Genomic DNA, 18188 nt, shown 5'->3' on the forward strand with positions numbered 1-18188 from the left:
GGGTACAGTGGTCATCCCTGTAATCCCAGCACTCTGGGAGGCTAAGGTGAGCGGATCATGAGATCAGGAGTTCGAGACCAGCCTGAGCAACATGGTGAAATCCCGTATCTACTAAAAATACAAAAATCAGACAGGTGTGGTGGTGTTTCGTCTCAAAAAAAAAAAAAAAAAAAAAAAAAAAAGATAAAAGGATGAACTTTTTTATTTTAAAATTTTAGAGACAGGGTCTCAGTGTGTGTGTGTGTATGTATGTGTGTGTGTGTGTTTTTTTTTTTTTTGACACAAGGTCTTGCCCTGTCACCCAGGCTGGAGTACAGTGGTACAATCATGGCTCACTCCAGCCTTGACCTGGGCCCAAGCAATCCTCCTGCCACAGCCTCCCGAGTAGCTGGGACTACAGACACACACCACCCACCACCACCACACATAGCTAATTTCTTCTTTCTTTTTTTTTGGGAGGGGTAGAGACAGGGTCTCATTTTGTTGTCCAGGCTGGTCTTGAACTCCTGGGCTCAAGCAAGTCTCCCACCTCAGCCTCCCAAAGTGTTGAGATTACAGACATAAGCCACTGCACTCAAACTTTTTCAAACACATTTTATGAAGTGAACTTATGCCACAGTTTTTATGGCTAATGTGGTGAATTACACTGATTATCCAGTCTGTTTTTTGGGAGACAAAGTCTCACTCTGTCGCCCAGGCTGGAGTGCAGTGGTATGATCTCGACTCACTGCAACCTCCATCTCCCAGGTTCAAGTAATTTTCCTGCCTCAGCCTCCCGAGCAGTTGGGATTACAGGTGTGGGCCATCACGCCCTAATTTTTTTTTTTTTTTTTTTTTTTGAGACAGAGTCTCGCTCTGTTGCCCAGGCTGAAGTGCAGTGGCATGATGATCTCGGCTCACAGCAACCTCTACCTCCTGGGTTCAAGGAATTCTCCTGCCTCAGCCTCCCAAGAAGCTGGGACTATAGGCGTGTGCCATCACGCCCAACTAATTTTTTTTTTTTTTTTTTTTTTTTTTGAGATGGAGTCTCGCTCTATCACCCAGGCTGGAGTGCAGTGGCACAACCTCCACTCCCTGTAGCCTCTGCCTTCTGGGTTCAAGCGATTCTCTTGCCTCAGCCTCCTGAGTAGCTGGAATTACAGGTGTGTACCACCACACCCAGATAATTTTTATATTTTTGGTAAAGATGGGGTTTTACCATTTTGGCCAGGATGATCTTGATCTCTTGACCTCATGATCTGCCAGCCTCAGTCTCCCAAAGTGCTGAAGTTGCAGGTGTGAGCCACCGTTCCCGGCAATATATATTTTTTAAATGTCTTCTTTCTGTTCTTTAGTATTCTATCTATCAAGTTCACCAACTCCTTCCCCTGTCATCTCCATTTTGCTGTTAAGGTCACCTGGTGAATTTTAATTTCAGTGGTTGTATTTTACAGTTCTAGAATTACCATCTGACTCTTTTTTGTTTCTATTTCTAGGTTGAGATTTTCTTTTTTATTCAATGCAAGAACATTTCCCTTTACTTCACTGAGTGATTAAAATGAAAACTCTTAAAACTCCTGATTCCGAATTCCAACATATGAAGTTAGTTTCTGTAGATTCTCTTTTTCTTCAGACTGAGTTATAATTTCCTGATTCTTAAAATGTATACTTTTGGATTACATCCTGGACATTGTGAATATTATGCTGTATAAATTCCAGACTCTGTTTTATTCCTCTGGAGAGTATCACTACTTTTGTTTTATTAAGTAATAAATTTGGTTAGATTCAAACTGCAAACTTTTATTTTTTAAGACAGTCTTACCCTGTCTCTCAGGCCAGAGTGCAGTGGTGTGATCTACACCCCCAACCTCCCTGGGTTGAGATGACCCTCCCACCTCAGCCCCCCAAGTAGCTGTGACTACAGGCACAGGCCACCATGCATGGCTTAATTTTATATTTTTTAGACGGGGTTTCACCCTGCTGCCCAGGCTGGCCTTGAACTCTTGGGCTCAAGTGATCCGCCCACTTCAGTCTCCTGAAGTGCTGGGATTCACGGGCATGAACCACTGTGCCCAGTCTTCAAACTGCAAACTCAGTTCACTTCTTTTTTTTTTTTTTTTTGAGACAGTGGCATGATCTTGGCTCACTGAAACCTCTGACTCACGGGTTCAAGAGATTCTCCTGCCTCAGCCTCCTACTGAGTAGCTGGGATTACAGGCATCTGCCACCATACCGAGCTAATTTTTATATTTTTAGTAGAGACAGGGTTTCACCATATTGGCCAGGCTTAGAACTCCTGACCTCATGATCTACCCGCCTCAGCCTCCCAAAGTGCTGGGAATACAGGTGTGAGCCACCGCACCAGCCCAGTTCAATTCTTTTATCTCTAGTTGTGCTGCTTATAATCTTTTGTGCATAACTGTGGTTCACAATTAAACAGAGGCTTAAACACAGTTTATCTACACAAGTTTACGCTGTCACTCTCTGGATCTCTCCTTTCCAAGATTCCTCCTCCCCTTACATTCCATTGATCAAATGGTTGTCGCTGACCCAAATTCTGTCCACTAGTTAAGTATTCTATGAAAGTTTGAGCCAACCTGTCAGGTGCAACTGTCCTCTAGCTAAAAGCAGTAAAAATAAAAAACTAATTCCATGCTGTCTCTTCTCACACGTGTTAACCCTCTTTCAGAATCTGACTGTTCCCGTTCATTCTCCAGTGCCTCCAGGTCTTTGGTTTTTTTAAAATTTTGTCCCGTTATATGCAGGACAGTCAGGTCCAGTAAAAGTCTACTTGGCCATAAGAAAAGAAAACCATTCTGAAATTGCTTCTAAAAATTACTTCCGATTCCTTGTATTTGTAGGTATATGGTTTCATTTTTTTTCCTTCTTTATGGACTCTTTCTAGCCATAGATTCACTTTAAATGATACCAAGATAGGAATTATTTTGTATCCTTTGTTTTGTAACTCTTTTTCATTCTACTTTAGCACCCACCATCTGCTGGGTGCTCAACAACGTAGATTTTACTAATAAATTATGAAAATTTTTTTCATAACAGAAGACACTCTAACTTTGACAATAACTAGAAAAATAACGCACATAGCTAGAAATGAGACTGACAAGCAGTAGCACCCTAACACTGGGGAAATATTCACATGTGTGAAAACAGACAAGTATAAGAATGTTAACTTCAACACTGTCTCTAATTGTAAAAAATAGGAAAGAATCTAAATCCTTATCAAAAGAAAATAAAATATTAACAAAATGGATTACCACATTGCTGTTAAAATGAATAAATTATATATAGTCCAACATGAAAGAAGTTTAAAAACCTAATGTTGGGCCAGGCATGGTGGCTCACACCTGTAATCCCAGCACTTTGGGAGGCCGAGGCGGGCGGATCGCAAGGTCAGGAGTTCAAGACCAGCCTGGCCAAATAGTGAAACCCTGTCTCTACTAAAAATACAAAAAATTAGCCAGGCGTGGCAGTGGGTGGCTATAATCCCAGCTACTTGGGAGGCTGAGGTAGGAGAATTGCTTGAACCCAGGCGGTGGAGGTTGTAGTGAGCCAAGACTGTGCCACTGCACTCCAGCTCAGGCAACAGTGTGAGACTCCGTCTCAAAAAAAAAAAAAAAAAAAAACAAACCACAAAACCAAAAACCTAATGTTGAATGAAAAAGTTATACAACAAACATGATAATATGAATAAATGGTTGAAAGACATAAAGCAATACAAACACATTTATTTAAAATAAACTGGAAGGAGGTACCAGGTCCATGATGGTGTTAAGTCTGGGGAAGGGGAGATGGACGGAGTGGGAAGGTGGTAATGAAAGAGTCCTTTAGTTTGGAAACAAATATACTACCGATGCTAACAATTAATAAAAGTTAATTCTACATATAGAGAATATATGAGTGTATGCTGCCTTTGTACTTTTCTATATTTTTTCTTCTTTTAATGTAAACAGTGTTACAGTAAACACCTGTGCATTTTTGCACATTTTTAAAAAAGGATAAATTCCTAAAACCAGAATTGCTAGGGCAATTGTTGGTCTTTGTTACATATTATCAATTGCCTTCCAGAAAGGCTGTAACAATTTACATGTAGGTCACCAAACTATATGCTTATTTCCTTGCATTTTTTGCCAATCTGGTTACTAAAACACAAAAAACTATCTTCAGTTCACTAGGTATGTGAGGCAGAGATCTGATTTTCTCCCTCAAACTGTTAGAGTCTATCATACCTTAATTACTGAGCAACCCACTATAATATCATAAAGTCTTCATTGCAATCTGTTATATACCATAAAATAGCAAAAACAAACAAAAAAAATCAATTATTTTCATTGTTTCTTTTGCCTGTTTTCCCAACAACTTTAGGTAGAATATAATTAAGCACTGTTTTTTATCTTACAAAGGAAGACTATGCAGATAACGTATTGAAAACTAGACAATCAGGCAGGTGCGGTGGCTCAGGCCTGTAAATCCCAGCACTTCGGGAGGCCAAGGCGGGGGATAACTTGAGGCCAGGAATTTGAGACCACCCTGGCCAACATGGTGAAACCCAGTCTCTACTAAAAATACAAAAACTTGGCTGGGCATGGTGGCACACACCTGTAATCCTAGCTACTTGGGAGGCTAAGGCATGAGAATCAAGAATCTCTTGAACCCAGGAGGCAGATTGCACCACTTGCACTCCAGCCTGGGCAACAGAATGAGACTTCATCTCAAAAAAAAAAAAAAAAGATAAATAAATAAAACTAGACACTGATGCATTTTACTGAAATGGTTTATATTTTTATTTTATTTACTTTAGTTTATTTATTTTTTTTGAGACAGAGTCTTGCTCTGTTGCCCAGGCTGGAGTGCAGTGGGGCCATCTTGGTTCACTGCAACGAAATGGTTATTTTTAAAAGATGTACTCATAAATAAGGCAATTTAAAAAGGTTTTCACTTTTGAAAGCTACAAGAAAGACCTTTAAACTTCTTGGTCTAACTATACCAGTCTTCTTTAATTATCATCTAAAAATACACACTAATCAAAGAATTTGATCAGTGACAAATATCCTGAACTTCCATAGCTCTTTTCATCTCTCATGCTAGGTTAAATGATTCAGTTGAGAATTACTAATAATTAGCATTTACACAACACTTTACTTACTGCAACATACAAAGCAGGGGAAAATAACGATCATCACATTAACAAAGGAAGACGCTGAACCAATTAGACTAGTCATCTAAGGTCACGCTAAAGCAGATATTTGCCAGGATTAGACATAGGAGTTCTTGTAGCATAATTCCAATATGACTTATTACTCAAGAGTTACTTCCTATAAGAACTATAATGACTTAGGAAGAAATCTAGAATGTACCAGAGCCAGAGAATCACATTATTGAAATAACTGAAGACCATCTACTTCAAGATCCTCATTTTACAGATAAGAAAACTGAGGCGCCCAAAAGGCTAAGTTAGTTGTTCAAAGTCAGACTTCTAGGCACAGTATAGCAAGAATTAGAATCTAGTACTCTTTAATCTAAATTCAGTGAGCTTCAAATACTAGAGTGTAACAGCTATCCTTAATTGGTAATTCAAAAATTTTAGTTTATTGAAAAGCCTCAATGTCTTCACTGATAATTATTAGTGAAATAATTCATATCATTAATCCAATAAATAATTATCCAGTACTTAGTATTATGTACCAGGCCATGTATGTGGTGCTAAATCTGACTATTTACTATGTGCTAAGCACTGAATTATCTGTATTTTCTTTTCTTTTTTTTTTTTTGAGACAGGGTCTCGCTCTGTCGCCCAGGCGGAGTGCAATGGCGCAATCTTGGCTCACTGCAACCTCCACCTCCCAGGTTCAAGTGATTCTCCTGCCTCAGCTTTCCAAGTAGCTGGGATTATAGGCATGTACCACCACGCGTGGCTAATTTTTTTCTTTTGTATTTTTAGCAGAGACGGGTTTCTCCATGTCGGTCAGGCTGGTCTTGAACTCCTGACCTCAGGTCATCCACCCACCTCAGCCTCCCAAAGTGCTGGGATTACAGGCGTGAGTTACCATCCTGACCCACATTTCCATATTTAATCCTCACAATACCATTATAAGGTTAAGTACAATTTCTCTATTTTAAATATTAAAACTTAAGAAGATAAGTCTACCTATGGTCTCCAGTAAGGAAATGCCTTTACAAAAAGTAAATAGTATAATCAAACACAAATATGTTTAGCCTAGCAAAAATCTCATTTTCTTGTAAATACTGCAACTCTGTATATGATTTTATTTGAAAAAAGGATCTTTAATCAAAAAAGTTTAAAAACCACAGACCTCTACATAGCACCTAACACTGACCATACAGTAGATGCAGAACTTGGTATTACATTAAAGGTTGGGGGTCTATTGTAGAAGGCTTGAAAGATCTTTTTTTTTTTTCTTATACTTTCCAAGACCTCAGAATAGACAGTATTTGCAGTAATTTAACTGAAAGCCACTTGATAGAAAAGTGATTGCTTGAAATAAGAAGACAAGATAAGGGGTTTCTGGTACCATCTAACAATGAGTTTTGGCCTGAAGGACATTAAATAAGATACAAAGTAGAAGAATACACTAGTTCTCCTAAGTATTACTCATAAAATAGTACTACAATACTGGTTACCTACTTTCAGAGCATAAAATCTCTGTAGTATATGATCACATTAATTAAAAGTTTCATTTACTGTCTTTCCCAGCAGGAATTGCTTTATCTTTGATTGCTAAGATTTCACAAGGTCCATATCAATAAACCCAAGTGCTAAGAAGTGTGACTATTATAAAGATTTAGAAATAAGCTTTGTAAATAAGTAAGAACCTGATGATATTATGTTCTCACCTAATATCACCCTAGGGCCAACCTATAAGAAAAGACATACCTTGAAACATAACTGGAGCATAGAAAAAAATTTTAGGGGAAGATTAATTTTACAAACTGGTCTACTGCTTTGGGAAATACTGGTATTAAGGAAACCAAATCAAGCAATCATTATTTAAAAAAAAAAAAAGAGAGAAAGAAGAATCTGCGTTTCCCATCATACAGTATATTATATTCTAGCCATGATTCGTAGGTATAAATCAGACTCTAACATAAATGGCATGCTGATAAATAATCAATCACATAATTAACCACATGCAGTATTCTGATGTGAATAGTTACCTGAGAAGTTTGTCAGAAGTCTTGCTAGGACATGCTTTTTTACTAATTCAGTCTTGCTAAGGCTGGAAACAGCATCTACCCTAGTAGTTTCTCTGATAGCAGTGGGCTTTTGGGAAATCCCAAGATCAGATCCATTCTTGACATTATGTTCTAGGATGTCACATGATCTCTGTGGCCAAGATTCTGGAGCGAATGTGAAAGTTTGTTTCAGCACTTCTTCAGAAGGCAATTCTGTGTCATGCTGTGCAGAAGCTGACTTCTCAGCTTGTCTTTCACCTAATTCTTTAAGAGCCTTGATTGTGAGCTGTTCTTGTTCTAAGTCAAGAGGTGCTACTGGAGTACCTTGAGTGGGGAAAACACCTAGAGGCTCACTTCCATTTGTTTCTTTGCTTTGTTCACTGTATTTGCTTCCAATGTCTTTAATTTCAGAACTACCAGGCTCATTTTCATGTAAGACTTTTTCTACAGGAAGAGCTGTTTTAAAGTCTGTCATCTTCTCTGATCCTGCTTTAAAGGCATTTCCTTCACTAGCTACTATACCTTTCTGTCTGGTTTCTGCAAAAGCTGCTACCAGGTCCTCTGGGGAGGAATCATCTACATGTTTAACATTTTTCCCATGTAATGACTCTAAATAGGCAGATGTTGTCACATTTAATGAGAATTCTGTCTCATTAAAAACATTTGGAGACACTGTTGAAGGAGGTTTGGGGTTCTGAGTAGTAATAGGGTTTTCAGGCACAACTTCACTCATTTTATCTGACTGCTTCACATCTAAAGAGATATTCATATCGGGTACTTTTGGACATGCTGCCTCACCAGCTGGACTCCTTTCAAGAATATCAGGCCAATCTTGATGTAGTTCAGAATCACTGACCAACTCCTCAAAGTTTTTAGTTGTTTCTTCTTCTCTCTTACAACTGGGAATCTCTTTGATTTCTCTTTCACCTGTTTTTACAACATTACTTCGAATGAAAACAGGTTTTTCAGCCTGAATTTTGTTATTTTCAAATGATGACTCTGCTGTGATGTCCTCTATTACTGTGTCATCAGACTCACCAGAACTATCGGCCTCTGTGATTTCTCCCAATGCAGAGCTCTGCCAGTTCATTTCATCTTTCAGGTGGTCATCAGATAAAACCACTTTCACTGTGGCCACTCCAGAACCCAAAGAGTCACATTTCTCAGGTGTAGACTCAGGTAATTCTGCAAGTATGTCATCCTGTTTCTGCATATTGCCTTGTACACCTCTGATACTGACTTCTTTTGTGGAACTGAGAGGATCTGCTATAGGTTTTCCAGTGATAGCATTTTCTTGCGGGAGAGATGCTTCCGCCCAATCATCTGTTGATTTAGTGATGGGAGTGCTCCCATTAACAGAACATACAGGAATTTTCTGATCAGTGTTAGTTTTAAGATTTACAACTGGAATTTCTGAATTATATTCACTCATGACAAGTCCTGTAGTTTTTGTGATGCGCTCACAGGATTTATCAGTCTGTTGTTTCACTTGAGGAACCAAATCCCAAGTCAGTATTTCATTAGTGAAGTTATGCATATCATTCACACATCTAGACACTTCTTCCAGTGCTGCATTTGTGTGTGAAAACTGTCTACTGAGCAATGCAGACATTGGGTAACGTCCTGCCTCTTTATTTCTCAGTGGAAAAAGCTTGTCATTAGTCTCTGAAATGTCTTCGGATGATTCTCTATCAGTGTGCATAGACCAGCTACCAAAATCATCTGTGTTCTCCTTATATGAGTCTTTAAATTCTTTATCAAATGCTGCTTTGTCAATAATTACTTCAAATGGTGATTCGGGGGAATCCTTTTCAATAACACCATCTCCTGAAACTTTGGATGGGGACAAAGAATATGTATAAATGCCTTCTACCTTAGAGTGCTCAGTAGGTGGTTTCTGGGCTGTTAGCAAAGTGAATCTGTCATCAGAATCCAATGCAGTTTTAGCTTCCCTACTTGATACCTCATTTGGGTTCTTGGTCTCTTTATCTATTTGCTCTTCCACTCCACCAATTTTCTTTGAGAGAAAAGCAGGATGCTCTGGGAAACTGGCTGGAATAGAAGGACGGTCATAATGAAACGCTGCAAGAGAAACTGAAGAGTCTGATACGTTGTTGTCCCCTGAGGCTTTTCCATCTTTTTCATATCTTTTAGATCCAAGTGGTCTTTTCCTTCATTGGCTAAAATAGGCTGGCTCCCTAACACTTTACTTTTTTCTCCATGTAGTATTATAAGGCCAGTATTACGTATTTCAGAAGATAAAAGAAAGGAAGAAGTCATAATTTCTGAAAATGGCTCATTAGAGCAAAGAGAGCTCAATACCTCTATGATCAGAATTTCAAAGAAAAAAATTGTTTACCAGGTACAATTACACATTAGCTAGCCAAGCCAAGCAGCATGCTTTTTAATTTTAAAATTACATAAATATGTATATACACACACAGGATGTATATATACACACATAAATACATATATATACACACATAAATACGTAACAAAACAAACAAGTCATCCTACAGGACATGCATAAAACTGCCAACGGTGAAACAGAAAAGCCATTTCATGCTGTGAGCTGCAAATGACAAAAAATTTTCATGACAAATACTTTTTGGTCTACTTTTCCACTGTAAAGAGAAAGCATAAAGAAGGGCGGTAAGATTGAGAAATCTAGGGAGGTTTTTATTATTCTGGTAGAGCTAATCAACCAAAGCAAAATAATCCATACAAAACAAATAACTTGATACTATGATGCATTGAAAGACTTTAATCTGTAAACTGAACAATTCAGGGCACACACTGCTTCTATAAATCCAGTGTTAGAGTCTCACAATCTGAGAAGGAAAAAAAGAAGTGGCCAGATTTCTTTTTGATTTTTAGGAGATGCAACAGACCGTTCCTGAGCCTGAAGTGAGACTAGAATTATTCTATTCTACCCACAGGAAGAATCTGTCCCATGTACAAATAAATAGCCGTGATATTCTAAACTAAAGGGTACTGAAAAAGGTTGACCTACTTCAAAATCTCTCTCTTTCTCTTTTTTTTATATGGAGTCTTGTTCTTGTCGGCCAGGCTGGAATGCAATGGCGCGCTGTAGGCTCACTGCAACCTCCACCTCCCAGGTTCAGGGGATTCTCCTGCCTCAGTCTCCTGAGTAGCTGGTATTACAAGCGCCTGCCACCACACCTGGCTATTTTGTATTTTTGGTAGGGACGGGGTTTCAGCATTTTGGTCAGGCTGGTCTTGAACTCCCAATCTTAAGTGATCCACCCTACTCGGCTTCCCAAAGCGTTGGGTTTACAGGCATGAGCCACCACGCCCACCCAGCCCCTCCAAAATCTTTTGTACCGACTCGTCATTTAAATCAATATTGTAGCCGGGCGCGGTGGCTCACGCCTGTAATTCCAGCACTTTGGGAGGCCGAGGCGGGTGGATCACGAGGTCAAGAGATCGAGACCATTGTGGTCAACACGGTGAAACCCCGTCTCCACTAAAAATACAAAAAATTAGCTGGGCATGGTGGTGCGTGCCTGTAATCCCAGCTACTCAGGAGGCTGAGGCAGGAGAATTGCCTGAACCCAGGAGGCGGAGGTTGCGGTGAGCCGAGATCGCGCCATTGCACTCCAGCCTGGGTAACAAGAGCGAAACTCCATCTCAAAAAAAAAAAATAAAATCAATCAATCAATCAATCAATCAATCAGTCAATATTGTACCATGCAAATTGACACTCTGGTTAAGACAGAGTTAACTTGGCTGGGCACAGTGGCTCATGCCTGTAATTTCAGCACTTTGGGAGGCCTAGGCAGGTGAATCACCTGAGGTCAGGAGTTCAAGACCAGCCTGACCAAAATGCTGAAACCCTGTCTCTACTAAATATACAAAAAAATTAGCCAGGCGTGGTGGTGGGCGCCTGTAATCCCAGCTACTCAGGAGGCTGAGGCAGGAGAATCACTTGAACCTGGGAGACCACGCCTTTGCACTCCAGCCTGGGCAACAAGAGCAAAACCTCAACTCAAAAAAAAAAAAAAAAAAGTTAACTCCAGAATTACTTTTAAAATAGAAAATATCCTCAAAGTAATACATTAAGTCTTATCAGTTATTAATACCAACAGTAGCCATCAATCTACCACACAGTTTCCTAACTTTCCACTCTAACAAGTTATTAGGGAAAAGGATAAAAACAAACATCCCAAGGGCTGGTGCTTTCTTATTTCCTTTATTTATTTGTTTGTTTTTGAGACAGGGCCTTCCTCTTTCCCCCAGACTGGAGTGCAAATGGTGCAATCGTGAACAGCCTTGGCCTCCTGGCTTCAAGCTATCCTCCCACCTCAGCCTCCCAAGTAGCAGGGACCACAGGCACATGCCACCATACCTGGCTAATTTTTAAACTTTCTACAAACATGGGGTCTTGCTACGTTGCCAGGTTGGTCTCAAACTACCAGGCTCAAGCAATCTGACCAACTTGGCCTCCTAAAGTGCTGGGATTATAGGCATGAGCTATCTCGCCCAGCCCTAGATGCTGTCTTTCTTACCTACTGTTGTATCTTTGGAGCTGGAACAAAGTGGGTCTTAAATAGCCCCAAATAAGTGAATCAAAGATTTCGCTTGGTCAGCTGAGACCTAAATAGGCTCAGGACAGCAATGCCTTGAGCATGAATGAGTAACTGGGAAAATGTGACAGATAAATTCTTTTGGGATTACTTTTATTCAGCTTATGTTCCCTTTTTCATGTAAACACCCAAATATCAGATAAAAGCAAAATTATGACTTTATTCAAAATTATTAAAGACAATATTTTACTACAATAAATAAAATTCTGCTACTATAAAAATGTTTTGAAATGCCATATAAAGTTCCCCTACTTCAATACATCACTGAAATTTGATGTAATAAGAGTTGCGCTTTAGAAATAGTATAACTGTAATCTGGTTATTAGAACAAAAAGTCTTTGTACATTGAATAAAAACTGTTAAAGCCTGGTGGCAAAGCTATATTACCAAAACAAAACACTTGAAGTAAACTTTAACTCATATGTAGTTCTAATTTAGTAAACATGGTTTGCCTCTACCATTATATAGAATGGATATTCAGCATGACTAGATTAGGGCATAATAGAAATGAAGCCCAGCATTGTAGGTTAAAAGGTTCAAAAATCTGAAGTGTAAAGTACTACAGGTTACATTTTAAATCAGAAATATTCCACATTCTGAGCCACGCATTGTTACTGAATTTACTAGTCAGTGTTTCTACCAGAAAATATTCAGTGAACTAAGGTTATGATAAAACTGTTTCGGAACCTCTCTCTTCAAACAACTCTGAGGTGCGTGAAACTGACTCCACACCACAGGGAGGTTCAGCTTACATGGTTTGTGTTTTTTTCTTTTTGAGACACAGTCTCGTTCTGTTGCCCAGGCTGGAGTGTGGTGGTGCAATCTCGGTTCACTGAAACCTCTGTCTCCCGGGTTCAAGGTATTCCCCTGCCTCAGCCTCCCGAGTAGCTGGGATTACAGGTGTGTACCACCACACCGGTTTTTTTTTTTTTTTTTGAGATGGAGTCTCACTCTGTCTCTCAGGCTGGAGTACAGTGGCGCAATCTCAACTCACTGCAACCTCCATCTCCTGGGTTCAAGTGATTGTCCTGCCTCAGCCTCCCAAGTAGGTGAGATTACAGGCGCCCGCCACCACACCTGGGTAATTTCTGTATTTTTAGTAGAGACAGGGGTTCCTCATGTTGTCCAGGCTAGTCTCAAACTCCCAAGCTCATGCAATCTGCCTGTCTCAGCCTCCCAAAGTGCTAGAATTGTAGGCATGAGCCGCTGTGCCCAGCCAGCTTATATGTTTTAAGGAGATTTCAGATTATGCAGATTTGTCATCTTACAGATGAACGTCAACAAAATGGATTAGTCATAATTCAACAGATGTCTACTGAGTGCCTAACACACGCCAGACACTATTTTAGCAACTGGGCTTAAAGCAGTGAATAAAACAGAAAAAATCTCTTGCTTTTATGGGGCTTACAACACAGAGGGGGAGACAGACAATAAGCAAAATAATGATGACAATGATGTGATGGTGATTGTGCTTGATGAAACAAAACAAACAGAAGAGAAATCAATCGAACTGAATGCTAACCAAAGATTATTCACATCACTGTGAAGGAAGAACACGGTAAAACTGTTAAGCTTTAGCAGGACACAAACTGGTCAGTTCACAGAGTTTTGCTTTTCTCTTAATCTTCCTTGAACTCTTAATACTCCAAAAGTTTCAAGTTAGGTGTAGAATAATCTTAGGTAAAACTACAAGATAAGGTTAGAAGTCCTATTCTCAGAATGCTAACAATTCCTCTACTGAGCACCATGACTGCCTGACAGACTTCAAACATTAAAGATTCTTTAGGCTGGGTGTGGTGGCTCATCCCTGTGTTCTCAGAACTTTCAGAGGCAGAGAGATTGCTTGAGTCCAGGAGGTCAAGATCAGCCTGGGCAACATGGTAAGACCCTGCCTCCACAAAAAACAGAAAAATTAGCCAGGCATGGAGGCGCATGCCTGTGGTTCCAGCCACTTGAGAAGCTGGAGTGGGAGGACTAGTTGAGCCTGAGAGGTCAAGGCTGCAGTGAGCCATGGTTATGCCACTGCATTCCAGCTTGGGTGACAGAGGAAGAAAAGAAAAGAAATGATTATTTAATATGACATGGCCACTAGATGTAAAAAAAAAAAAACCTCTAATAATGTTCCCTAATAATAATATTATAACTTACTATTTGGGGTTTATATTGTTTTCTAGGGGCAAGCTCACTGAGCAAACAGAGCTCAGTGCTGCATTCAATTCTCAGTGATTGTGAGATGCAGGCACCAGCTCTAATCATTATTGCCAATCAAGCTTTCCCACATGTAGAAAAATAAGGTAGCACCACCATCTGTGCTTTAATTTTAATTATCTTGTTTAGAATTTCAGCAAATGAAAAGACCATTTTTGGCTAGTTGAAACCCTAACAAACTTGGACAGAGTTGACCTATACCAAGACAATGGGAAAAACTGGGCTGGAAGTAAAAAGTTTATAAAGACATGCAAACATTAAACAGAACGAAGACCAACAACTAACTATTAAGTCTTTTACAACAGCTCTGATAAGCAAAGACTCTTCCAATTAGTCACTATGGCACTTAGAGTCACTGGTGTTACCCAAGTCAGTACATGGCAAAAGGATAGAAAAGTCCAGTGAATCTGAAGGCAGTTAGCTTATAAAATACTGTACACTGTAAAACTGTCTGGTAGAATAAATCTGGATTATTTTATAACTCAGAAAATCTCTACATTTCTCTTTTCAAAAGATTCATACCTTCACATGAGCTCCAAGAGCTTTTCAACATTACTCAAAACAAACCTCCATCAAAACTCTCATTATGAACATTTGCTAAATTAGTTCTGTTATAATGGAATTTAATGTGGATACTTATTTAAGTGTTCTTTTTTTTGTTCCCTTTTTTTCTCTTCAGGTGGAGGTGGAAACAATCAAGTGTTCTAATCACTTAAAAACATAGTGCTACTATATTAACAAATAAGGTCATAGATCTAGTAGATTTATTAAAAGGGAATCAGCTGGGTGCATTGGCTCATGCCTGTAATCCTAACACTTTGAGAACCTAAGGTGGGAGACTGCTTGAGCCCAGGAGTTTGAGATCAGCCTGGGCAACAGAGTGAGACTCCATCTCTACAAAAAAATTAAACAATTAGCCAGGCACGATGGCATGCACCTGTGGTCCTCACTACTTGGGATGCTGAAGTGGGAGGACTGCTTGAGCCCAGGAGGTCCAGGCTGCAGCCAATCACACCACTGTACTCCGCCCTGGGTGACAGGGCACTACCTCTTACCATATATTGATTCTCACCCCCCCACCCCCATTTTTTGAGATAGGATACATATATATATATTTATACGTACTATATATATAGTTATACCTAAAAATATATATTTTATATGTATAAAAATATATATATACACCATTTTTTTATTGAGATGGAGTCTCACTCTGTTGCCCAGGCTGGAGTGTAGTGGTGCAATCTCGGCTTACTGCAACCTTCACCTCCCGGGTTCAAGTGATTCTCCTGTGTCAGCCTCCCGAGTAGCTGGGACTACAGGTGCATGCCACCACACCGAGCTAATTTTTGTATTTTTAGTGGAGATGGGTTTTCACCATGTTGGCTAGGCTTGTCTCAAACTCCTGATCTCAACTGATCCTCCCACCTTAGCCTCCCAAAGTGCTGGGATTACCGGCGTGAGCCACCACGCGCAGCTAGTAACTTTTCCTCAACAAAATGTTTCACAGATGATCTTCACCACCAGCAGGGTCAAAGTATATTTTAGTTTAATGTACAACCAGCTGAACAATTTAACAACCAAGAACAAAGACAGCCTTTGGCACAATCTTTCGCAACTTCTCTCAAACTTAAGATGACTACTAGTACTTCATGGGCTTTATCTCTGATTTACTACCTCAGAGTCTCCTAAGGACAGAGCTCAGGAATCTGTATTACAAGTTTCCCAGGCAATGAACCAGGTTTGAGAACCACAGCCTTGATACATTTGGTATGTGTTAGAAGGGCAGAAAGATAAGGGCCATACTTCAGAGCTCTAGTTCCATAAAAATCCCACAGGAGGAGCCACTCTTCACTACTACTCCTCACATAGATGGGCTTGAACAGAAGCACAACTTAGGAGTAGCAAGGAATGCAGCAGGGGCGGTCTTCCTGTGCCTACTTTAAATACTTCCATATGTTAATTCTAAAGTACGGTAATTCTGCATTTTTATTGGAATAAGGCAAAACCCACATCTGACTAGAACATCTGGCATGGGAATTGAGGAAGAATCTTCTCCTTTATATGCCTAGAGTATTTTATCTTTTAGAGCAAGACAGGGAGTTTAAAATAACATGATTAAAAAAACCCTACAGTGTCTAAGGCTGGGCACAGTGGTGCCTGCCTGTAGTCCCAGCTATTTAGGAGGCTGAGGTGGGAAGACTGAGTCCAGGGGTTTGAGACCATCCTGGGCAACACAGTGAGATCACATCTCTTAAAACAACAACAACAACAAAAAAATACTTATAAGTGAATTTTCTGTAGACATTAAGTAAATACATTTGAATTGAAAAATCCTTCATATACTGTTTATTCTTTTTTCCTCAAAATGTCTCTTAAAGATTTAGTACTTATCTATTCAAGTACTTAAAACTTAATTACTAAAAATAAAATGTGATCTATAATTAAGGAATAAAGAATGCTATATCCTATATCAAAGAGTTCTTCCTAAAAAGAGTAAATAGCTTTAAATTATGTTATAGTTACCATGTGGTTAATTACCTGCTCACTTAAGAAATTCATTACTTTTTACTAAAAGGATATCTGTAACATGGAATAATGACACACATCAGTGAAAAATGGGTGCCAGCCTGTAGTAGCCACTTACTTTTTCACATCCATACTGTGCATATTTATATGAGCGAGGTTTGAAATATTCAGGTATAGGTTTTCCTACACCTGAATTTTCTCATGTTCACAAAACAAAAAGACAAATTCGTGCAAAACAGTATCAACAACTTTCAGCCACAGCATCAAAATAGGAAGTTAGCCAGGAGACACTCTACAGCCAAGCTAGATTCTAAACAAAAAGTCTCTTTTGTACAAAGAAAAATGTTTTTTTCTTTTGTTTTTTAAAAAAGGCTGTAACTGGCAAATTTACTTTTTCCTCAATGCTTGCCCCAAGTTCAGGGTTATAACTTCCTATTCCAGATGCCTACTGCATTAGTCAAACTGAATGCAAGTGTTCATTAATGCAAATGTGCTTCCAATGCAGCATGGTGGATGGATTCTCTCTTTCTAATCTCATTTTCCCTTACTTTTCTTCCAATGTTTTCTAAAGAAACAGTATTTTCCATCTTCCATTCTTATCAAACTCTTATCAAAGGTTTCAAGAGTAAAACAAAAAATTTGATTTTGATTTTGTTGGTGGGAGCATATATCCTAGATGATACTAAATTATATCACTAATAGTGATAATATGGTCAAAACAATGATATCTGTCTCTTCTGCTGTCATGATTTTAATATTAACTTCAAAATGCTACCTCTAAAAAAAGTCTAAACCCTAAAATACAGTTAATTTATTTGATCATCTTTATTACAGGTCCAGCAGTTATGACCATGGCTTTGGCATTCTCAGAGTCTTACTTACTTGCTGTGTTACCTTGGGCAAGTTATTCACCATTTTCAAGTTATTTAAACTGGTAAAAGAGGTAGTCCCTTTCCTTTATAGAATTGCTTATAAAGATTAAATGAGATGATTCATGTAAAGTTTACTGGGCATAGTAAAAGTTCAATGAAAATTAGTCACATACTACATTTACATTTCTGTCAGTATCTTTTTATATTTTATGAAGTACAGGAAAACATCGTTAAAATGTAATCCACTATTTTGAAACTCTCAGGGATTATTAGCCCGAAATATAATGTTGCTTGATGGAAAAAGGAAACCATAACCTAAACACTGCAAGGACAAGGACTACTCAGGGGTACAACTTATTGAAGAAGGAACTGATTATTCCATTGACATTCTACTTAGAAATCTACTCACATCAAAAGTTTAACTTCCTAGCTTATCTAGATGTATTCTCAAAGTAGTACCACTTAATGAGTATCACAAAATTTATTTAAAAATATTTAACTGCCTGTTATTCAGTCTGAATTAATGACATTTTAAATACATGCATCTACCTGAAACCCAATAATGGTAAGTATGTATTTCATGATTTAAAAAATATGTCATTCTTAAATCTTAAAATGTCCTATTTAGGCCAGGTATGGAGGCTCATGCCTGTAACCCCAGCACTTTGGGAAGCCGAGGTGGAAGGACCACTTGTGCTCAGGAGTTCTGCCTGGGCAACCTAGTGAGACTCTGATGCTATTTTTTTTTAAGTCCTATTTAATTATTACAACATATTGCTTAATA

The 18188-nt window shown here is 38.9% G+C and overlaps 1 protein-coding gene across 4 annotated transcripts in view; it reads right to left on the bottom strand.

Moving 5' to 3' along the window:
* Positions 1 to 18188, bottom strand: part of RTN3 (reticulon 3) — a 78674-nt gene that overhangs the window by 35299 nt on the left and 25187 nt on the right. Inside the window, exon 3 of one of the 4 annotated variants that reach the window (XM_032283041.1) lies at positions 7171 to 9021. The exons of 2 other annotated variants lie outside the window; for them this stretch is intronic. In XM_032283041.1, coding sequence (XP_032138932.1) covers positions 7171 to 9021 — 1851 coding nt within the window. Of the gene's footprint in view, positions 1 to 7170; positions 9241 to 18188 lie in introns of all 4 variants that reach the window. One more of the 4 variants, XM_032283040.1, reaches the window with a different exon arrangement.

Source organism: Sapajus apella, unplaced genomic scaffold (assembly GCF_009761245.1).
Source record: "Sapajus apella isolate SASKATOON/1434 unplaced genomic scaffold, GSC_monkey_1.0 scaffold14, whole genome shotgun sequence".
NCBI lineage: Eukaryota > Metazoa > Chordata > Mammalia > Primates > Cebidae > Sapajus > Sapajus apella.